The sequence below is a fragment of the Alligator sinensis genome, unplaced genomic scaffold (assembly GCF_000455745.1).
Source record: "Alligator sinensis unplaced genomic scaffold, ASM45574v1 scaffold65_1, whole genome shotgun sequence".
Lineage (NCBI taxonomy): Eukaryota > Metazoa > Chordata > Crocodylia > Alligatoridae > Alligator > Alligator sinensis.
The window spans coordinates 2,349,371-2,374,020 of record NW_005842037.1 but is presented as its reverse complement, the minus strand read 5'-3'; the positions used below and the strand labels follow the sequence as shown (position 1 = coordinate 2,374,020).

The following is a 24,650-nucleotide window of genomic DNA, read 5'->3' as shown; positions in this document are numbered from 1 at the left end:
CCCCAGCAGAGCTGTTGCTGCCACAAGAGCCAGGGCCAGGCGGGGCCAAGCTGAAGGCAGCAGTAAGAGTAAATAGGCCAAAACCCACAGGGTTGATGCCTAAACAGATGAGGCTTACTGAGCTGGGAGGCTCTAAAATAGGATTATGACAGATTGACTCTGGTCAGGTGTTGGTGCGGCTGTGGGGGAGGCTGGAGGCTGCAAATAACATTTTCAGGCAAAGTAACACCACCTGGGCTGTGTAGCTGAGATTACTGAAAATTTGCTATTCTAGCTAAGTAATCCTGGATCAAGACAGCATGGAAAAATACCACTCCAGACTTCTGGGCACCTCTCACAGGACTATTTTTTCCATCCAGGCATCCAGGAAGGCGAGATGCTGGGTCGCAGGGCAGGCTAACCCAGCCACTAGGGGCATTGTTACTGACCACGGAGGCTAGGCTTGCCATAAAGGGCTTCCAGCTTTTCCAGTCTGCTACATTTGTCAGGTCTGGTATTGGTTTCAAGCAGGGATAAAACCCAATGTAACAGGCATGCAGACTTACCTGTGAATTAAAAAACATAACTTTCTTAGCAGTGCTAGGACTCAGTAAGATCCTTTTTCTTCTTATTGCTGCTCTTGCCTATTACTCTTCTCCCCCTTGAGTGGTTTGACTTTTCTTATTAGCTGCACCTGTATTGTTGAAGTCCCCCTTTTTTTTTTTTTAACCCACAAACTCTTCCCTTCATTTCCCACTGACCATCTTCCCCTGTACCTGTACAGCCCAGTTAATATTGGATAACTGGCTAACAGCAGCTGGAGATATGAGAGAGATTTCCTGTAGCGTCTCTGGCACACTTGCTCACAAAGATTGCTGGAACAAACATTTTTGCATGAAGCCTGTTGGCAATGTCGGAAGTGATAAAGGAATTCTGTCTTCAAGTGTTATGACAGAACAGTAGGGAGAAAAGCAAATCGGATGCTATCTATTGAGGTTTGAGGTGATAAGACAAAAGGAAACATGGACAGCTTAAAAATATGTCTGCATTGCAGGCATTACTGTAACTGCAGCTCACATAGACAATACCTGAACCAATCAGTTTACAATTAATTTGGGTGCTGATAGCAGTGTAATCTTGGCAGACCTGAAATCAGCAGAACCTTTTTCAGAAGGTGAGTTAACACTAAGGCAGTTAGTCCCTGCTCATTTCCCTGCTGCCGTGACTACACTGCTATTTGTACTTGAGCCAATTAACTAACTAGCAAGCTGCAGTCACTGCACTGTAGTCTTGCACTTAAACTCATAGGGCTGGAAGGGACCTCACGAGGTCATCTAGTCCAGCCTGCTACTCAAGGCAGGATCATCCCTGGCTAAACCAGTCCAGTCAAGTGTCTGTCCAAACTGCTCTTGAAAATTTTCAGGGACAGAGATTCCCATAGCTTCTCTAGGTACCCTGTTCTAATGCCTGATGATCACCACATAGTCAGAAAGTTTGTCCTACTCTCTAACCTAAACTTCCTGTGTTGCAGTTCGAGGTGATTGCTACAGCTGTCCCCTAGATAGGCAAAGCCTTCTTGGCAAAGTGGTTCTCAACCAAAAGCATTGATTCTCAACCTTTTTTGTACCAGGACCCATTTGTAAATATCCATGGCCAGTCCAGACCCAGTGCCCCTCACTCCCGACCTGCTGCCCCCTGACCCCAGGCTCCAGCTCCCCAATGTGTGGGGCAGGAGGTGGGTATGTGGGGCAGGGAGGGTGTGTATGGGGCAGGAGAGGGCCCAAGCAAAGCCATGGTTTCCCACCTTTTTTTCTTTTAAAGGAGAATCCATTTTTAAAGTTTGTTCGTGACCCTTTCAGATATTCTTCCGACCCACTTTTCAGTTGCAACCTATGGGTTGAGAAACACTGCCCTAGAGCCACTTAATCCCCAAGTGGAAGGGCAGAGCTAGGGCTTTAGTAACCATGAAAAGTAAATGTCCTTTTCAACTGAGTAAATTTTGATTTTGTTAAATGTGACCAATAACTGAATGCAAAAGGTTCTCTTATTCCACAACTATAAAGAATATGCAGTGCTGAATTCTCCTATATTTTTGGTGTTTGCTTTTTGGGTGATAATTTTATATAACCCAGAAGAGATACAAGCAGATTTATCTAATGTTCACTTCTACATGTTATTGCTAGTGGTGATAGAAGAGCAAAAAACATCAGGATGATGGAGGAGAAGCTAAAATAAGCCAGTTACTGGTATGTAAAGGAAAAAATAACTAGAACAAGAGAGGAATGGAAGAGCAGGAACAAGGCAGCAAAAGAACTGAGAAGCCAGATACAGGAAAATGTCAAAATATCCTGGGTGAAAGCTGATTTGTGTGTAACATGGGATAGACAAACCTCACCCAAAATCAAGACATCAGTGGCCTGTTCTGGACTCATTGAATTAAGTGAAGGTGTTAAACAGGCAGAAGGCAAGGCAGGGTGGTACCAGAGACTAACTGGTTCATAGTAGCATGAATTTTTGTAGGACAGAGGGAGTAAACCAACCCACAGTGTAACAATTCCGAGCTTGAAAGTGGGATGACACTCCTTTTGGGTTTGCATAAAACTCTGAAGCAGTTTCCAGAGCTGGGCTGACCTGGCAAAAGGATATTGGTTTTAGGCAGAGAAATTATAGGAGAGGTAGCTTGAAATGCCTTGTTGGACCTGGTCCTGGCCACAGGTGATCACCTGGTGAGGAGACTGCGGGTTCTCGACCACCTGGACAATAGTGATCATCGCCTACTCGAATTCACCATCCAGCGCAGGGTGTCAAAGGCCTACAGCAAGGCAGCAGCCCTGGACTTCAGGAGGGCAGATTTCAATGAGATAAGGAGATGAGTCAGGGAAGCACTGAGGTCCCGGAGGGGAGGGGATTTGGGAGTCCAAGAAGAGTGGTCGTTCCTTAAGGAGACAGTTCTCCAAGCCCAAAGGGTGACAGTCCCAATGCGGATCAAAGGAGGCAAGAGTGCTCAAAAGCCCCCATGGCTCACCAAAAAGCATCCACGAAAATCTCAAAGCAAAAAAGGAGGCATACACGCAATGGAAGGGAGGGGCCATCACCGAGAAGGATTATACCTCCATTGCCCAAGATTGTATAGGGGCTGTTAGGAAGGCTAAGGCAGAGATGAAACTGGGACTAGTGACCCAAATCAAAAATAACAAGAAGTCCTTCTTTAACATAGGGGGTAAAAAGAAGGTACCGGGTAACATGGGGGCCTCTGCAGGACACACTTGGAAATCTGGTGGTTGCACCAGATGACAAAGCTAACCTCTTTAACAGATTCTTTACTTCCATTTTTCTGAGCAGGGACTAGGACAACCCCCCACCACCGGGATCCCGGATGGACCCAGGGGAGGCGCAGCCAGGGCCAGGGTCAGTGAGGACTTAGTCAGGGAACTTCTGGTGGGACTAGACGTATTCAAATCTGCAGGTCCTGACGATTTCCACCCCAGAGCGCTGAGGGAATTGGCAGAGGTCATTGCGGGACCCATGGCACAGCTTTACGAGCACTCAAAATTACAGGCCCATTAGTCTTACCTCAGTCCTGGGGAAGCTCTTTGAGAAAATTATCCAGGAGCACATCTGCGAGGAGATTATGCTTAGGGGCAACCAACATGGGTTCATTAGGAGCAGGTCCTGTCAGACCAACCTGGTTGCCTTCTATGACCAGGTCACAAAATCCTTGGACGCAGGTGTTGCGGTGGACGTAGTCTTTCTGGACTTTAGGAAGGCCTTCGACACTGTCTCTCACCCCATTCTCGTTAAAAAATTAGGCAACTGTGGTGTCAATGCCTACACAGTCAGCTGGGTCACAAATTGGCTGGACGGCCGCACACAGAGAGTGGTGGTGGACAGGTCATTTTCGACCTGGAGGGATGTGGGCAGTGGGGTTCCCCAGGGCTCAGTCCCGCACTGTTCAACATCTTCATCAGCAACTTGGACAAGGGGGTGAAAAGCACCTTGTTCAAATTCGTGGATGACACTAAGATGTGGGGAGAAGTGGGCACACTAGAAGAGAGGGACAGGCTACAACTAGATCTGGACAGGTTACAGAGGTGGGCGGATGAGAATAGGATGTGTTTCAATATTGACAAGTGCAGGGTACTGCACCTGGGGAGGAAGAACCAGCAGCATACCTACAGGCTGGGGAGCTCCCTTCTTGTCAGCACAGAGGCAGAAAAGGTTCTTGGAGTCACTATTGATTCCAAGATGAACATGGGTCGCCACTGTGGGGACGCGGTCAGGAAGGCTAACCGCACCTTGTCATGTATCCACATGGTCAGGCCGCAGTTGGAGTACTGCGTCCAGTTCTGGGCGCCTCACTTCAGGAGGGATGTGGACAGCATTGAGAGGGTCTAGAGGAGAGCCACTCGCATGATCAGGGGGCAGCAGGGCAGGCCCTATGAGGAGAGGCTATGGGACCTGAACCTGTTCAGCCTCCAGAAGAGAAGGCTGAGAGGGGATCTGGTGGCCATCTATAAACTTGTCAAGGGGGACTAGCAGGCAATGGGAGAGTCTCTGTTCCCCCAAGCACTACTGGGAGTAACAAGGAATAATGGCCATAAGTTGACTGAGAGTAGGTTCAGGCTAGACATCAGGAGGCACTACTTCACAGTCAGGGTGCCTAGGAGCTGGAACCAACTTCCAAGGGAAGTGGTGCTCGCTCCTACCCTGGGGGTCTTCAAAAGGAGGCTAGACAATCACCTAGCTGGGGTCGTTTGACCCCAGCATTCTTTCCTGCCAATGGCAGGGGGGCGGACTTGATGATCTGCTTAGGTCCCCTCTGACCCTACCTACTATGAAACTATGAAAGGACCAATGCAACTAATCCTGGGGAAAACCAAGCTTTGGACTGGACTTAGTCCCTAGACAGGGGATGAGTTTTGAATTTTACAGGTGTACACAGACCATGTCTTATGCCAAGAAAAGTTGCCTCCTTTCAGTGTATGGTATTATATTTTGTTTTATTTTTCAAAGTTTTTTCTCTTGTCCTTGTGTCCCCAGATAGTTTAATCTGTTTGGATGCTTCTTCACATCACTGTCCTATTTCTTTTTTCTTCTTTCTCTTTCTGTCATGGTCTCTGTTTTCAGAGATGATTGGAATGTGGATCCTGAGAGCATTTCTGTAGATTTTTCTGGTTCAAAAGTTTTGATCAACATTTTCATGCTATGTACCTTGGTGAAAGCAGATAGTTGTTATATTATTGTAACCAGTGCTGCCACAACAAGCACCTTCCTGTTTAGGCATCAGATAAAAGGAGGGCAGGGGGAGCTACAGAACAGATAGATTCTGGCAACCAGTCAGACGGGGGCACAGCCAGGCTTTCAGAAATTGAACCCTCTCCATGTGCAGAAATGAATGTGCCAATCACAGATCGACATGATATATTTTGCTAAAGTGCCTCTGTGTGAGCTATTTTGGATACTGTGAAGTAGATCTAAGAAATATATAAGGCTTGCCTGTATGTGCACACTTCTTTCTATATCTAGATTTTTATCCCATTCTCATCAGCCTGGTCTTGCTTGCTATTTAAGTAAACATTGTCTTGTCTGTATAGCAAACCTAAATTAGTTATCAGTATATAATCTTGTGAAGCAATATGTATGTTGCTACCTCTTATGATTTAATATCAGGAAATAATGTTTTATCCAAATCTCACCTTTCACCAGTTTTTGAGTCCTGCCCAGGGTAAAACAGCTTAACAGATAAGATAATATATAGGCTAAGTAAGTTATATCAAAGAGGTTCTGCTGATATAGTAACCAAGAGAGAAGTGTATTTTGTCATGTAATGAAGTTCTATAATTTATAGTCACAAAATGTGGGGGCAGGGGGTGCATCATGCACTGCATCTACTGCTAGTGTGTCACAACCCTGACTAGAAGAGGACAGCTAGGGATGAAAGGATAGATGCAAGGTAGTGTCAGAACCTCAACTGGAAAGTGACATCTCTAGAGATGAAAGGGTAGATGAAAATTCATAGACGTCTAGTTGTAGCCCATGACAGCTATCGAAATTTGAATATGCCCACTTGATCCTATCAGGTGGTTCCTAATAGGAAGGAGAGGGAACAAGGAAAAAAACCAATCAAACCAAAAACCAAGGTACATGTTGATAAAACCTGACAATTCTTTCCCAGCTCCAAATCTGGCCATCCATCTCATCCTGTACTGTGAGTATTGATCACCACTTGCGTGAACACCCTGCAAACAATGAATAGATTCTTTCTTTCCTCTTTGAGAAATCCCAGAGTGTGGTCCCTCTGGCTCTCATGTAGAACCCTCCAGGATTCCATCTTGTCCTTCACAGCTATTTGATATGCATGTGGGGCACAAGAGGCAACAAATTGTTAGGAAACCAAGGCATGAGCATCTTGATAACACGCAGAGAAGTCTACTATTTTCCCTCACTGAGCACAGATTCTACAGCTTCATTTATTTCCCAGTACCTAGCCAAAAAAAACTGGTTGAATATGAATGAACTTAGACTCAAATTTGAAAAGATAGAAGTGATGTTTATTGAAGCTTAAAAAGGAATGGGCTGAAGGTGGTGTCCATGCCAATTACTGAGAGTGCTCATTATGCTTGATATTTGTCTACATGGCTTTGAGCCTAAAATTCTTATTAGATATGTCATTTCTTCTGTTTTGCAGGCAGTGATGGGGGCCCACAGTGCTTTTATCTTCTGGAGGTGACCAAAAGTTGTGAACTCTCTGGCTACTTGTATACTAGTCTGCCTTCAAGGGACCCAGCTAGTGAGTGATAGAGCTATTTTCAAAAGTCAGTAAGAAGTTTAATCTTGTCCAGAATGTGCTTGTCCATCTCTTGAGACACATAGGTTGGTGCAAGCACATAATACCAGTGTTCAAATATTTGAACTGACTCTCTGTGCTCCTCCAGGTGTTTAAAGACCTGAATGGTTTCAGATCCAGGAATCTGACAGGCTGCCTCTCACCTTCTAACCAACCATAGAAGTTAAAAGCTGGCTGGGTTGCTATTGCTAATGGTTTCTGTGGTCGAATGTTCAAGACTGGTGACAGGTCTTCTCATTAGCAAGCCCCTGTTTAGGAGTTTGTTTCTTTTGGCCCTTGGCCAGAACCTGAGTTTGGCAGGCTTCTGTGTTTGATTTTGGACTCCATTATTTCTTTTAGTATTTGGTTAGGTATTTTGACTTCAGTTAGACTAACCATTTACTGTTATAAACTACTATGACACTGTAGAATTGAGCATAAAACTCATCGTATTAGTTTTTGAGGTTGTTTATTAAAGTTCTTAGCAGCTATGACATGTAATCCCTAATTGTCTGTTTGCCCCTTCTGTTCTAGTGAGCTGGAATCTACCTGTACCCATGGAGACAACAAAAACCAAAAGGTGAGTCCCATTTTAAGAACAAAGCAAAGCAAAGTACTGGGGAGAAAATCAGACCTGTCCATCTGGTCCATTAATTGAAGCTGGTCCATACCCTTGCAATACCCCTTTTAAGACACTTGCACATTGTTGTGCGAGACAGATTCACTATAGTAGCCTCTTTTCCAAGCTAGACAGGCTAAGGTATTTAACCCATCCTTACCCTCTTTCAGTCAGCTCAGTGGTTCTTCTCTGAATCAACTCCAGTAAGTGTATATCAATATGGAACCAGATGTTTTGGTTGTAGCCATGTTGGTCTAAAGAGATAGCCTAATGACCTTGTTCCTCCCCTCCCCTCCCTTCTCTACCCATTGTTTTCCTGATTTCCACCTATTTACATTCTCACTGACTCCTGTCACACTTTTAGCTTTTTGCATTTCTTGGAGATCTCAGAACAACAGCAGAATCTCCCTAAATTAGTTATCAGTATATAATCTTGAAGGGTGCTTGTGCCCGAAAGCTTGCAAAAAACTTTTTTGCAACTACTCAGTTGGTCTAATAAAAGATATTAAATCTACGCAAAGAACCTTGCTTGCTTATCACTATGGAATTAATGTACCCACAGCTGGATGAAGTAGTCTGGGTGGGACCTCACCGTATAGGTAGTATAACTAGCTTGTTTTGCTCATACTACCTCTTCAGATGCACTTTTTGCTATATTTTGTTGCTACTACTAAACAATCCATTCTCACCTTAACATACAGTACTGCTACTTTGAATCCTTAAATTTCTCATGATAGCACATTCCAGTTTATTTTTCATTACAGATTGTAGTTGGTAGATCAATTTCCTATCTACTCTAACACAAGAAAGCAAGGAAGCAATAATGAAATTATCAGAATAAGAAACCCAATAAGGTACCTGATTTTGATGCACACATCAAGAAACTGAATTTCATTTTGCAATATGCAATTTTCTAACATTACATTATTTAATTAATTTATGAGAATTGTGGTTTCTGGTAGCTAATATGTAATCTGTGAAGATTTGTCAATCATGAAACTTGTTTTTGTTTTTTGAGGTTATTGAAGTTATTATGGTCAACAGTTACAATCTCAGAATACCATCTCTACAAACCAAATGGAGAAGAAAATTCAGTCACGTCTGTAACTTGCCCTGCCTGTCCTGTGCTCCTTGCTTCTGCTTTTCTAGTTGCCCGGAGCTAACTGCAGCCTTGCAGCCCAACAGTTTGGCCCCTGGCACCAGTTACTGACTCCACTGATGCTTCTCGCCTGCGAGGTCTTTGATGGAACTTTACTCTTGGGGAACATTGTTAACCAAGCTCAGTGGTATTGCGTTGGATCTAATTATTAGCGTGAGGTCACTGGGGCTCCGCCTCCCCTACACCCTGCCTAGTGCCAACCTGTTGTGATTCTGATGTTGAACAGAAAGGTTTTTTTTACCAGTCATTTCTCTCATCTTGTCTTGCAGCTCTGCCACTGTCCTGGCTCCACTCTCTGCAGTCGAACTTCCACTTCACTCCTCCAGGTAAGTAGCCTGACTTCTCCAAGTCAGCCAGTTGGGGCAGCTCCTTGTTTGGAGACTTCCACCAGTCATCCCTCTCAGGACCTAGATCTTGTTTGCAGCCTTTCCTTGGCTGCTGGGAACTTCCTTCCAGTCCCCTTGCTAGACCAGGGCATGGGGCTTTTAGCTCTGCCCCGCCGCCTCTGCTGGCAAATCGGCACCAGCACGCGCTTACAAAGCGTGTCCACACTGGCGCCAGCTTCTTCTATTTTTCCAGTCTCCTTGTCCCTGTTGGCTGTGGCTTGGTATGCTGTAGCACCGCTGGTAAGCCCTGCGGTGCAGCAAACCCGCCACCATCACCATGTTCTTGTGGCTTGGCGTGCCACAGTGCTGCTTGCAGGGCCTGTGGTACAGCAACCTCTTTGCTGCTGCTGCATTCTTGTGGCTCCACGTGCTGTAGAGCCACCGGCAGAGTCCACAGCATGGTGGTCCTGCTGCTGCTGCCATGTTCCTGTGGCTCAGCATGCTGCAGGGCCGCCAGCAGGATCCACAGCATGGCAATTCTGCCGCCGCTGCCATGCTCCCATGGCTCGGCACGCCATGGTGCCACCAGCTGTAGCAGGGGCGTGGGGATTGTGTCATTGCTGCCAGGCTCCTGCCGCTCAGTGATTCCACTGTCCCTGCCACAATGTCTTACAAAAAAAGCAAATGACTTTGCATTTCTTCTACTTAGTTACTGTTCTTAACAATCAAATGTATAAATACAGTACAGATGAAAACACCCCAAAACAAATGCACACATGCATGCTCAGCTTCACAGGTGTATTTATAATCTAGTATACGGCCCCCTGTGTGTTTTGTTCAGGTAAGACTGGGCATTGTAATGCAACTGTCAGTTCTTTGTGTTGTGAGTGATGATTGTGTTCTGATTCTTCTCTCTGAACTGTAAATCAGATGCTAGGATAGAGAAGGTCCCTTGCTACACTAACTGCTGCCACTAATTAATGGCCCTTCAATGAGTGCAAGATTGAACACAGAAAATCTTGGCTTTTACGTCCTACCAGCACACCTTCAGAACAGCATGAGAGGGAATAACCAGCAACTCCTGATGCCAGCTCTAATATCCCAGTGACGTATAGACCAGTTCTAGCACATCCACTTCACTAAAACTACCATTATATGGCATTAATTCACTTCCATGCTGGTAATCCTAAGGAGACAAAACCACAAAGGACCAATGGGATATAGGCCATATCAGAGGTGCTCCTCAGAGACAGAGCTGAGCAGTGCTAACAGGGGAATGGGAAGAATCTCATGGTGCTGCCACCTGTGCTATATCTAATCTATGGCTAAATTCATGGTTGCATGCTCCAAGATGGTCAGTCTTAAATAAGAGATAAATGGTTAAAATAAATTAAAGAGAATATCAGCCTAAGTGTGGATTCCTTGAAGAAAATAAGGGGATGCATGCTAAATTCCACAAAACGTTGCATGCCTTGATTTCCTACTAAAATTGAATTACAAAGGGGATAAGAATACCCCATATTTCTTTAAGACATTCTGCACATTACAGACTTGGACCCTGTGACAGCATCACAAAGTACCCAAATGCCCCAAGATCATCTTCTCCAAATGACTAGAGCACTGATTCTCAACTAAGGTGCCACAGCACTCTGGGGTGCTCTGAGATCTTTCCAGGGATGTTGCATGACCCCTGCTGTGACTGTTTCCAGGAGACACTGTGCAGGGCTAGACTTGGAAGCAACTGCTGCATAAATCAGCGCAATTCTGAAAACGGAATTGTGGCAGTGCACTTTTGGGTGCCTGCCACTTTAAAGGCAGAGTCTGGCAGCTAGCAGGTGCCTGATGGCGGCAGCCATTTTTGAGAACCTGGTATATAGAGGCTGCAGCTTGCTGCTGCCAGCCTAGGCAGAAACATCGCCCGGCTCAGCTGCAGCAGGAGCATCAGAAGGTAAGAGCAGGGGGCTTCTGGTCCTGGGCATGACCTAAAACTGCATCCTGCCAGAGATGGGTGGCCTGGTGAGGCTCCTGGTGGTGTGGGAGCCCCCAGGAAATGCCAGGCCAGCTACCACCCCGGTGAAAGATAGGTTGGAGCACCTTAATAATCCCTAGCCCCTACAACTCAGTGGGTATGAGGGCCAGGCACGGACGGCTACGGCCACCTGAGCACCGGGGGGGATAAGACCCCAGTAGAGGAGTGAGGCCAGGCACGGCTGTGGCCACCTGAGCCTGCAGGGGAGGAAGACCCCAGAGTCCCCTGGTTGGGGACAGTTGTGTGGCCCTGGAGCGGGGGGGGGGGAATTGTATAGCCTGAGAGAAAGAGGGCAGTTGTGAAGGCCCTGAGAGGGCAGGGATGTAGGTGGCCCTGCACAAAATAGGGTTGAAGGGGAGTAGGCCTGAAAGGCTGTACGGGAGGAGGGACTGAGCAGGGCTGAACTGGGAGTAAACCTGAAGGGCAGTCCCAGGGGCACATTGAATAGGGCTGAACTAGGAGTAAGCCTGAAGGTCAGCGCAAGGGCCAGCCCCAGGAGTAGTTACTTGTGAGGATGATAAGAACCCCAGGGTGGGGTGTGGTATAGAGGCCCTAGAGTGGGCATAGTAGGAACCCCATGTGTAGGGAAGAGACCAAGGTATGTTCGTGAAACCTGAGGCCCTAGTTTAGGCTAAAGGCCAAGTTGGGGGACTCAGCCAGAGAGTTAGGGGTGAGTCCTGACCCCAGTAAGTTCCTCCATCACAAGAAGGCCCAGTGTGGGTCAAAAGAAAGACCTAAAGGTTGAGCAAAATGAGGGAGGGAGTAAGAGTCCCTGTGAGACCCTGGAGCACCAGTCGTGGTATGGGTTATGAACATCATGTGGATGCCATCTGTGAGGCATAGGCTGCAGTGTAGGGGAGGTTTTGGAGCCACAAGTAACGCCCCCTGGCATTGGGGCAGGAAATGGGCAGCCTCCCGCCTAATTAAGACACCAATTATTGAACAACAAGGCGTGGCAGATGAGAGAGGCGGGCGGTTAGCCCAGAAACAGGTGGGCAGGCCAACTCCTAATCGGCCCCGGGAAGGTCCCTGGTTACAAGAATCCTGAGCTTTTTAGGACCCGAGGAGGCACTTGTCTCTCAATCTTTCAGGTAACAGTCTAAACCTGTGAGTGTGAAGGTAAAAGTCAAGCAGGAGTTTTTGGTGAGGAGAAGCTGATCCTTTCTCCCTTGTTCCCTGGGAAAGGTGAGAAGCCCCACTCCAAGAAGTTCTTCCTTAAGGGAATCTGTGACTACCCGCATGCTCAATGGTGGACTGGAAGTACTTCTGGTCCACTTCCGGGTTCACTGCTGAGCACACAGAGGTCCCTGCTGTGCTCCTGTGGGACGCTCCATCTGCCCCACCATCACAGTGTTTGAGAGCCATGCCTGGTACCTTGAGGTATGTAGAAAAAACATTTAAAGCTCTGTCTATGGCCGAATTGCTGATTCTCTGAATCGGCATTGAATCTTCGGATTCGGCAGAATCAAATCGGGACAGTGATCCGAATCAACTAATTGAATCACTGTCCCTGATTTGGGCGGAAGCCGAATCCAAATTGAATACGGCCTGTTTCATGCACCCTTAATGCACAGTATCCCTAGGCATGATATGGATTTTCAGCAAAGAAAACAGCCTCCCTGCTTAAAACATGCACCCCAATTTTGGGAAGCTGAGTTTTTTGGGGGAAAGCTGTGTGTTGTATATGAGACAATATGGTATTTTCCTTCCTATTCTTCCTTTTTAGGCAATATGCTGACAATGAGCAGTTTCCACCAAGCTGGGGACACTTGTGGTTTTCTTGTAAACCTTGCGATATATGATGTTTTGTACGAAGTCCTCATTCCTAGCAGGGATCTTATTTTGAATTTTAAAAAATCCAATTTCTAGACATCACAAAACCCCTAATTGTAATTAGATACCCTCAGAGAATGAGAGAATCTGATCCTGTGTCTTGGTGCCCCATAATAATGCTCCAGGGATAAATACATTAAGGCTTTAGGGTGTTCAGACCCCATAGTGACAGTATTTTTCTAGAGCAACACTTCTCAGCCAGGCCACTGACCGACTCAAGTGCTGTATTAATTCTAATACAACGCTTAGTAATTAAATTTAATATTAATAATAGGACATTATTAATATTATGGTTATTCATGCACGTTTCTTCTAGTTTCATTAAAAATGAGTTTCCAGTCATGTTGTTATTTTTTTTTTTTTTTTTTTTTTTTGCACCATAATAAATAAATATATATTTTAAATGGGATGCCGCTAAATTCAGAAAAGTTATGGAGGAGTGCCTTGAGCAAAAAACATTGTGAACTACTAGACTAGAGAAATAAAATGAGGCATAGTTTAATAAAACAGTACGATTGTTCTACCACCATAAAAGAACATGAATGTCAAAATCATTTCTTGACTCTTACTTATAGGTGTTAAATACAAGGGAGCTAATGATCTTTCAAGTCTAGTTAAAGCACCTATTTTGAATAATTTAGGCAACTCTTGTCTACCAGTTCCATAACACTGAAAACATATTCTAATTAATGTAAAAATTAGACTTGAATGGCTTTGAAAACTTATTGCTCCTAGTTAATATAAGTCCAAGAATAGAAATAAAAATGCTAGTGTAAACTTTTTTAAATGATCATATTTTTTACACCTGAGAGACAAATTATGTCCCCTGGATCTGTGCATGGTCTATGGTAGAATGGGATTTTGTTCACATGCTTTATATTAATGCCCTAACAGAAATGCTGTGAACTGCAATTTGAACCAAAATCTAGATATTGCAAAAATTAACTTTCTATAATGTCTAAGACCAAAATAAGTGTTTTAATATATTTCAAATTACTGGAAACTAGTCTTATTAAACAAATCAGTCCTCTGTACCAGGTGTAAATCTAACTTTACAGCACGGAGAACATATTATGGTATTTCACCATAAACAAAGAATGCATTTTCACTTTCCAACATGAGAGAAAATCAAAAAGCAAGTATACAGAGTTGTGAAAAATAATTGGAAGATTCAAAGGTAAAGTTAATAACAGAAGGAGAGATCTATTGGTTTCTACAAAGCAGTTTTAAAGTATGTGCTGTCCCTTTTAATTCCAGTGTTCATCAACAATTAAGATACAAAAAAGCAGTCCATAAAAAATGTTAATTTCTTTAGCTATTTTATTCAAAGCACTGCCCCCTTTTTATTTTTAAGATATACTTATAGAAGAAAAAACCCCTGAAAATTCATATAGTGGTTTTTTACCACACCTTTACACTGTTGAGTAAAAAGGGTAATTGTGTAGTTTACACACATGCCATGTAAATTACTATGGAAACCAGATGTAGCTTACAAGGTGCCTTGTAACGCATCTCTGCTGAGCAATAAAACCTTTTTTGGCAAAACTTTGAGAAACTTACTGCTGCTTTCTATCAGCTTATATACAACAGATGGCTGGCACATGCCTGCCTTACTAAATGAAGTAAGGATCTCTGCAGCATTGATTGCTCTTTGATCCCTGGTGGCATGTCTACAACACCAAGATGCAAAATACCACAGCAGAACAGAATCTAAATATTAAACGCTGGGTGCTGTGCTTCTGATACGAGAACCCCCTTTCTTAAAATCATGCCCACGGTATGTAAACATATTCACATTCCACATAGAAATCATGGTACAGAGGTCAGAAAACAAGGTATTTCCTCTGTTTGGTGACATGAAACCACAGTGAAGGTACTACTGTAAATTCTAAAGAGTGCAGTTATGCAACTGCGTTTACCACAACTTCCAAGCCAGCCATTTTTCTATTAGGAAAAATGTGAACTCTACACATTAGGGAGTTTTAAAAGTAATAAAATCTATTTTGTAATTGCTGTGTTTGAATGAAGCATTCATGTACATTTAGCAGTTCTTTTGAAGAATTGTTTCAACCAAACTCTTTGTTTCCCCTCCCTTAGTTTATCAAAGAAATTATAATATTTAAATGTGATTTTTCTTATTATGGTAATAATGGCATACAACAAGTATCCTTTTAACTTTCTAAGGAAAGGAGGGAACAAGCATATAAACTTTTTATTATCCTAAAAATGCTCTTATTCCTTCATTGTGAGCCAGATTCTCAACTCAGTCAGATCAGTCTAAAATTATTACGAAGAGATCAGATGAGTTATTCTGCATTTATTCTTGTGTAGCTGAGATCAGAATCATCCTCATCCAAGTTGTAATTCCATTTTTTTCCTATCCTTAATTTTACAAGACAGAGCATATTCTGGAAAATGTAACAGCCGTGTATTCTCTAACTCTCCTTATGCACTGGGCACCACTTCTGCATTACTCATAGTTGCCAAAAACTCTTAGAGGAGGAAAAACCTTGCTTTTGATCCCTGAATCGTCTTCTGCCTATAGAGTTTTAACTTCACATTGATTACTTACTTCTTATTTACTGAGAAAACTTTGTTTCATATGCCCATGATCTTGCAATTTATTTTCACGTGTGCTTATATTTAGAAGTAGTGCCACTGAAATCAATGGTAAAGTTAAGTATGTGCATTGGTGTTTGCAAGTCTAGGCCTACAGTATCATATACTGTTGAATACTACTACATGCTCCTGTAATTTTCCTTTCCTTGGCAAAATAATGCATGCTATAACAACACAAGCTACCATAACAGGATCTTCTTTTCTAGTTTAGAAGGCTCTTCCTAGAAGTCCCACTGGCTTCAAGAAGAAAATAGATTTACAGGTCACTTATTTTCTTTTGCAAAAAAATCTACAGGATAAGAAAATGAAGCAACATGAGTGACTTCTAGTGGTTACACAGAAGCATGCAGAATATTATGTACTATCCTGGGGGGATTTTTTTTTTAAACTCACAGAGAACACATCTGTGCAATCATCAGCTGTATAACCATCTGAAGTACAACTTTTCTAAACACAAACCTACCACTGCTTTGCAGACCAGGTGATACTGGAGGACTTCCATTTTATTAAAATTCCATCCCCTGCATTATGTTGAGCTCCTGTACAGAAGATGCTCAGTACCCATGATTACTCTTGGCCTCAGTAAGAACTGAGGTCACTTCAAGGATAACACTCTTAATTTCTACTTTTCCCCTAATGTTGCTACTATAAGTAGCCTGGCTAGCTCAATTGGTAGAGCATGAGCCTCTTAATCTCAAGGTTGTGGGATCAAGCCCCATGTTGGGCACAGGTATTTTACACTGACATCTGCTGGGAGGAGCAGTCAGCCATATCCCACTGTTCCTGTAGGTTGCAGGACCTTCACCAAACGCTGGAGATACACTGCCTCACTGGACTTGGTGTTGGCTATGGGGGAGGACTTGGTAGGGCAGCTACAGATTTGTGGTCACCTTGGGGATAGTGACCACCAATCAACTGAATTCACCATACGGTGTAGACTGGGTAAAATAACTAGTAGGGTGGGAGTGCTTGACTTTAGGATGGCTAACTTCAGTGTGTTTAAGAGTCTAGTCAATGATGCACTGCAGGATAGGGGTATTGGCGACATGGGAATCCAGGAAGGGTGGTCATTCCTAAACAATGTGATCTTGCAGAGGCAGAGGGAGATATGAGGGGAAAGGAGCCAAAAAAACTTCCTTGGCTAAACAGGGAAATCCAGGGGAGCCTAAGGGCAAAAAGAAGGCATACAGGCAGTAGAAGCAGGGGGAAGCTACCAAGGAGTATACCTGCTTGGCCCACACTTGTAGGGAGGCAGTTAGAAAGGCCAAAGCAACTACAGAGCTGAGGCTGGCAACACAAATTAAAGACAACAAAAAGTCTTTTTTAGGTACGTAGGGAGTAAAAGGAAGGCGCAGAGCAGCATATGACCCCTACTGAACAAGAAAGAGCAATTAGTGACAGACAGGGGGGACAAGGCTGAGCTATTCAATGAGTTTTTTGCCTCAGTGTTCTTGAACAGGGGCCAAGATAAGTCTCCTAATGGGTTCTTAGATGGGCATCACAGGGACACCAGCCCACCGACTGTCAACACTGACTTGGTGCAGAGTCACTTGGATGGACTGGATGTGTTTAAGTCAGGAGGCCCGGATGAGCTGCATCCAAGAGTACTGAAGAAATTGGCCGGTGTCATAGCAGAACCACTGGCACAGCTGTTTGAGTGCTCGTGGTGCTAGTGTCAGGTCCTGGAGGACTAAAAAAGGGGCAGTGTAGCCCCTATTTTCAAGAAGGGGAGGAAGGAGGATCTGAGTAATTATAGGCCAGTCAGTCTCAACTTCATCCTTGGAAAGGTCTTTGAAAAGATTATGAAGGATCATAATTGTGGGAGTCCAGCAGGAAAAATAATGCAGCAGGGCAACCAGCATGGATTTGTAGCTGGTAGATCATGCCTGACCAATCTGATTTCATTTTATGACAAGGTCACCAAAAGCTTAGACACAGGAGTAGAGTTGGATGTCATTTTCTTGGATTTTAGCAAGGCCTTCAATACGGTATCTCATCCCATTCTCATAAATAAATTAAGAGGCTGTGACACAGATGTTTACACCATCCGGTGGGTGGCAAATTGGCTTAGCAGTTGCACCCAGAGAATGGTAGCAGGCGGCTCAGTATTGACCTGGAAGGATGTGGGTAGTGGGGTCTCACAGGGTTCGGTCCTTGGACCTGTACCAATAACTTCATCAGTGACTTTATGTGGGTGTAAAGTGTACTCTGTCCAAGTTTGTGGACGATACTAAATTGTGGAATGAAGTGCGCACTCTGGAGGGTAGGGAACGATTTCTGGCAAACCTGGACAGGTTAGAAAAGTGGGCAGTACACAATAGGATGCAGTACAACAAGGACAAATGCAGAGTGCTGAACCAAGGGTGCAAAAATATCCAGCACACCTACTGGCTAGGAAGTGACCCTCTCAGCAGCACAGAAGTGGAAAGGGATCTTGGAGTCATTGTGGACTCCAAGATGAACACGAGTCGTCAGCGTGACGAAATCATCAGCAAAGCTAACTGCACTTTATCGTGCGTCAACAGATACATGACTAATAGAACCAAAGAGGCGATACTTCCCCTCTATGCGGCATTGGTCAGACTGCTGTTGGAGTACTGTGTCCAGTTTTGAGCATCGTTCTTCAAGAAGAAAGTTGATAGACTTGAGAGGGTCCAGAGGAGGGCCACACATGGTTAGGGGCTTACAGGACAAGCCCTATGAGGAGAGACTGAGGAACCTGGACCTCTTCAGCTTCCGCAAGAGAAAGCTGAAAGGGGATCTTGTGGCTGCTTACAAATTCATTAGGGGAACTCAGCAAGAGATCGGAGGTGCTCTGTTCACCAGGGCGCCTCTTGGGGTAACAAGGAACAATGGTCACAAACTGACAGAGAGCAGATTTAGGCTAGATATCAAGAAAAACTTAGTTACAGTAACGGTAGCCAAAATTCGGAATGGGCTTCCAAAGGAGGTAGTGCTATCCCCTACCTTGGGGGTCTTGAAGAGAAGGCTGGATAGGCATCTGGCTGGGGTCATCTGACCCCAGCACTCTTTCGTGCCTAGGCAGGGGGTTGGACTCTGATCTGTTGAGGTCCCTTCTTACCCTAGCATCTATGACTCTATCATTTTTACGCTCCTAATTTCCCGTGAGTTGCTCAAAAATAGTGTTAATGAGTCCTATCCCTCAAGAAGCTTTTTCCATGGAGAAATACTGTCCAAGTGCAAACATCACAATATAAGAGAGAACCTTTAAATCTAGCATCTGCTTCCACCACAGTTTACCCAAAGGAGACCACCTGCCTTTCCTTAGCAAATGTTGGCATGACTGTGTAGCACACATTTGGGCTAGGGACAGAAGTTACACATAAATTGGTTTAAGTGATCAGAACCTAGTTTAAACCTGTAGCAGAATAGCAGTTCAGTGCATATAAACTAGTTTCAAAATGGCTGAAACTGGTTTAAGATAAACCTGGTTGAATATAGTATCAGACTGATTTGGGTCCAACAGGTTTATGAAACTTCTGTCCCAGACCCCTTCCTAGTTCAAGTTAAATCACAGTCCCCCAGCATGCTTTTCAGCCTTGGGCTGAGCTGTGCTGTCTGCTCCAGAGAACAGGGCTGGCCCTGCACCCTGCCCCCATCCCCCTGCTCCCTAGCTGGAGCAGTGAGAGCTGACTGGCAAGAGGGTGGGGGAGGGGCAAGCCTGGCTGGGGATGCAGCTCAGTCTAGGCAAACCCCTGGTAGCGTCTGGGGCCAGAGAGTGGGGTTAAACGCCCTTTCCCCTGCTTAAATTTATGGCTGGCTGCAACTGTGGATTACAAATCCCAGAGGCACCTAGAAGCAGGAAGAAGTAGTGATGACAACCCTGCAGACTCCTGCTCCTGTAATTCTAGACTGCAAATCCCAGAAACCTCTGGAGCAACAGGAAGAGGAAGTAAACACACATGCTCTAGTGCTCCCTGGCTCTTGGTCTGAGCCACTGCAGGCATGTGGCTGCATTTCCTGAATCACAGGTAAATGTCTGTTCACTTCTTGTCTCAATTTAATTTGTGCATCTTAGACTAACCTGCAAAGACTTAGGTCGATTCAGCCTTGGGCTTTTTGACTATCTGTATCTAGCCATAATGTGCAACACACATAAAGTGAGCTCTTTGCTCTCCATCATACCTGCTTTTCAAATCCTAGATCTGCTGCTGCTAGTCCCTAAATGCCCACTGTTGATTTCAATGAGTATTTTAATTAGATTTTGCACTAACCAATGCAGCAATGCAAGACTTAAGGGTCAGATTCTCTACTCCCCAGCACCTAGTACAGCATCTATCCCCACTGCTCCTCCACCAACACCTGCCCACCCACCAACACACACACTTCTAGACATAAAACTATCACCTAGGAGCCTAGGTGTAGACAGCCATGCAAGTCACGTGGCAATACAGGATAAGGCCCAGATTGTCAGAGCTTCTGGGACATGAGAGGATTTAAGCCATACATGATAGCATATGTGATCCATTATATACACCCATCTAATCCAGGAGTTTTCAACCTTTTTTAAGGAGAGTATCCCTTCTGGGTACACTTCTGGTGGAGCATGGGGTGGGGGGTGGCAGTGGCTGGATGTGGAGTGGCGGGGCTTGCATGTGGGGGTGGCAGCACAGGGTGATGGATGGCGGCAGCTGCCATCATGTATGAGCTCCCTGCACTGCATTCAGCCAGTGCCTGTGTGGCCCACAGAGGGAAGCCACTGCCCTCCCCTACCCTCCCCCCCCCGGGCCTGCTCCTGGGAGGCAGCAGCGCGGGGTGGTGGGTGGCAGTGCTCCATCCCCACTTGCCCCCTCTTCCCCCCAAGCCTACGTGTACCCCCGGTTGACAATCCCTAATTTAATCCATTATATATCCATATGCAAACCCTACATGGGTCCAAGATACCCAAAGTTGTTCTAACCAATATTAGAAGCTATGTATATGCTACCACATACTTCTAAAGTCCTTCTATTTCCAAGGAGCTCTGGAACGCTAAAGAAATTCCTTGGCAGAACTATCTGGGTAGAAGGATTATGAGTCTACAAACACGTCATAAAATAAATATGCAGTGCTAGCAAATAGAAGATCACTGTATGCTAATTAATGGCTGTTAGAAAGGAGGCAAACTACTCCTTAAAATCTTTAATACCTTTTCTCTAGATACTAAGGATATTAGTATTTTTTCTCTTGAAATTTCTATCAAAAATCTTAAGAAATTTCTAATTTGAAGCCTGATTTCTGAGGACAGGCAGCAAAAACATAGTACTTACCTGGAGAGGACTGTGAACACTTACATTTAAAAGAAAACCAAAACATTGGAAGCCCATACTTCTGAATACAAGGTAATTGGACATTTTGGGAAAATGCACTTTGCCACAACCAACCATAATTCTATACTCTTAATCTCAAAACTCAAAATCCTGTTGTTTTCATGATGGGCTAGAAAATGTAGAGTGAGATCCTGGCTTCTGCTCATACCCCTTTACATCAGAGAAAAGGGCCAAAGGGAAATACAGAGGTCCTGAAAGCCCTGGCTCACCATGGGAGAGAATACAGGAGCAGCTGTAAGACTGTCCTCCAAGCTCCTCCTGGTGGAATGCACAAGCTACTGTGAAGATTCCAGGCAGTACTTTAGCACATCGGACAGCTTCGTGAAGCTGCTTGAACTTGGATGGGCCCGCACAGCTGTTTAAAGTATGTCAGGAGCCTCTCCCCCTCAGGTCCAGGGGGGATGTAGAAGTACTTAAAGCCACCGTAGTTTTCCTTCAGCCTGGGTTGGGAATTTAGAACCTTTCCTAATCTGCACTGGTATGTAGTGTTTAATATCCAGAGCCATCACACTAAATTGCCCATGTATATATAGACTGCATCCATTAGATGGAGTGGGGAAAGTGGTATTTAGTTATAACAGGTAACTAAATGGGATAACAGATTTTCCACCAAAGGAATAACCTCTTTCTTTTAGGACTTATTTGATTCATGAGCATCTGAAAGCTAACTCTGTTTTACCTTCAACTTTCCAGATGTTATCTTAAAATTTCCAGAATTAAGGGCTGTGTTTTTAAACACCAGTATTTTTCTCATTTAGTAATCAGTGAGTGCCAAAACTCAGCAAGTAGCCCTGCGCCCAAAATAATTGCCCTCCCCTGCCTTACACTATAGCACCCTCATGCCCCAGCCAGCCCCTCTGCAGCACCTTAAGCCGGGACGGAACAGCTCCAGGCTGGCAGGCTGACCCCCAGACACCCTGCCAGACAGGGCTGCGCCAACCTGGTGTTCTTGGGTACATGTGTAAACTCTGCACCCAGGAGCAATAAACTCCATGCGAGCTGCACTGGAGTTTATTGTGTTGTGCTAATTTCATGTGTAGATGCACACACCTGTATTCCACCCTTGTTACAGGTGGAAGCAAAAATAGCAAAAAATATCAGTAATGTCCTTCTGTTACTCTAGAAATTAAAGTCCTTCTTTAGTTCTGATCTGATTTTGAATGTGGATATATTTAAATAGCGTATCTGTGTAGATATACAGTCATTTAAACTGTAAATTAATTACTATGTTTTTTATTTTAGGAGACTGAAGCATATCAAGGTAGTTTTGGCTAATGAAATTACAGTCATTTAAAAAAGAAAAGAAGGAATGGTTGGCTGATTTCCTTTGTCACCGCTAAAATTGGGCTCAGTCCTGCATGGTGCCAAGTACTCTAACCACATCTTGCAGAACATTTAGCTCCTATAGACATGTGCAGAGCCTACTCTGACATGCTGGAAATCCAGCACATTGGAGCAGACTCAATTAATCTTGGTTAATCGAGCCTGCTGGAGCATGGAAACTGATGCGCTCTGGCAGCCTTCCACATCATGTGTATCAGTGTCCCTGCACGTCTCCATGCTAAAAAAATGGCAGTGGGGCACTTTGAAATAAAACACATTCAATGAGCTTTAGTTCAAAGTGCCCCACCATCAGTTTTTCAGTGTGTGGATGCTTTTAATTAGCACAGCTCTTTAATTAAAGCGCCCAGCGCCACATCCCGGAGCACATGCCTGATAAAAATGTCCTTAAACTCGTGCTGGTTTTAAAAACACGGATCTTACCTTGACATCAGTGCTACAGTCATACCTTCCCTGGTAAGCTATATGTAGGGGTGGAGAAGAGGGAAGACAGAGCAAGAAAGCAAAAAGGGAAACGAAGAAAGCGGTTGATATTGAATGGATATTGACCAGAATAGCTGGCATCCTCTGTTGGGTTGGGTTTTTTTCAATCATGAGTGAATGGGGTCATTTTCCCCTCAGAAGCAATCAGGATATCCTCTTCAAAGCCTAAAAAATTAGGCTGTCTCAGACTTCTTAGTCTTACTGGATGCAAGAACATTTTTTCTTCATTGACAGCAGTAAGAGATGAGAGGGACAGAGAAATGGAATACCAACTTCTTGGGCCTAACTGTTGTTTTCTCTATAACAACATATATAGGAACAAATCCCTGTGACATATCAGCAAAGTCATTTAACCTTTATGCCTCAGTACCCCTCTGTGAAATGGGTATAGCCATGCTGCTAAAACACATGATGGGGGTAAATACAGGAAAGATGATGAGGCACTGAGAAGGAAGTATACAGTTGTTGCTGTAAGAGACTTCCTGAACCATAACCATAATTTTGTATAATACATATTTACATAACTGAAAATACATACAGTTAAGTGAATTATATAACCAATTTTCACCACATATTTTAAAGATGACATGGTTCCCTTTTTCCAAAGCATTCTATTGTCTAAAAACCATACACTACTCTTGAAAAACAATTCTTTTTTCCAAAATCTTTATGGTGAACTGAATGTTTCTGTACCCACAACTTAGACTAACATGATACAGCCTTATGCAAATTAAAAATATGTTGTCAGTGAATCAAATTACGCATGTGTTTGTTCAGGGAAATATGTCGTGCATGCTTATCTTTTCAGTAAAAGAATTCAAATAGACAATTGAAGGCTCAAAAGATTTCTGGGTTGCATAGTTTTGATGCTACTGGAGTGATGTTGTAGTCATAATGGTTTGGGATAGTTTTGATACCATATTTATTAAAAATAAATCAATTTAGCAGGAGTATATTATTTTAATACATTTATATGTATTACAATGTTAAGTGTGCGTGCAACAAAGAATCCAGAGTAGCGATTTCTCACAAAAACCTTGTGCATTTTAAAAAGAGTTAAAACTGCATCCACTTAGTGGATTACTGGCTTGAATCTTTTCATTTTGATTAAGGCAAGCTAATATCTTCCTCATGAGCTTGTATTGTCTAATTATGTTGATCATTTTGTTGGTTTTTATGTCCTTAGGTTATCATCTGGCAAGAAAGCCCACTTGTCTCTCTAAAACCTATTCCTTCCAAGATTTTTCCTTAAGTTTATTTCCATGTCAGTATGGTCTCTATATCCTCTGACTTCCTTTTTTACCCTGTATTTGGTGTTGTCTGGATTAGATTGTAACACTTTGGATTGGGGACATTATCTCACTTTACATTTTTAAAGAACTGTATACATTTGCTATGCTGTCCAAATAGTGTATTAATAATTCAGATGTCAAGTGATTTGAAATCAAGGGGCCATTTCTTTAAGGTCTTTTGAGAGCAGGTTAGAAAGAGCTTCCTGAAGTATTCTAAAAACTAAATATTTGCCTCTGCTAGATGTAAAGAGGGCTTTTTTTCTTCTTCCAGTCTCAGTCTGTACCTACCCGTCCTGTTGCTTGCCAGGTAAAATTCATGGAGTGGATATTGACAGGAATAGCTGGCATCCTCTGCTGAGCTTTTCTGAAATCATGAGTGAATGGGGCCATTTTCCCCTCAGAAACGATCAGAATATCCTCTTCAAAGCCTACAAAAATAACAAAAAAGGTGATGAATTGGGAAGAGAGGGAAACAAAGCAGGATTTTAACACTGGTTAAAACACAAATATTTATTCTGGAGACCGCTTTTTATTCTCAGCGGCACCTAGCTGCCGGATCAACTTTCCCTTTCTTATCAAGCCAAAGCCAGATTGCAAACGCCTGAAGCAGGCGAGGGCTGCAGCCAGGATTGGAGGGGGGCGGTCGCTAGAGGGTGGCCAGCATCACCTTGACGCGCTCCTGGGGCTCCCAGGTCACCTCAGCACAGGGCTTTGCCTCGGGAACTTCTATGCCAGGTGGTCCAGGGCCAGATCCCCTCGCCTGCAGCCGCAGCCTGGCGCTGCCCCTGGAAGTCAGCCGCAGGTCGCGGGAGAT

The 24,650-nt window shown here is 44.1% G+C and overlaps 1 protein-coding gene and 1 non-coding gene across 2 annotated transcripts in view; one reads left to right on the top strand and one right to left on the bottom strand.

Annotated features, from left to right (window-relative positions):
• The window catches only part of WIF1 (WNT inhibitory factor 1), an 89,991-nt gene that overhangs the window by 50,214 nt on the left and 15,127 nt on the right, over positions 1–24,650 (bottom strand). The window contains exon 2 of the mRNA XM_006022484.1: positions 24,125–24,264. Coding sequence (XP_006022546.1) covers positions 24,125–24,264 — 140 coding nt within the window. The remainder of the gene's footprint in view (positions 1–24,124; positions 24,265–24,650) is intronic.
• On the top strand, positions 16,045–16,117 carry TRNAK-CUU. The gene has a single exon. It is a non-coding gene; the product is annotated as a tRNA-Lys (tRNA).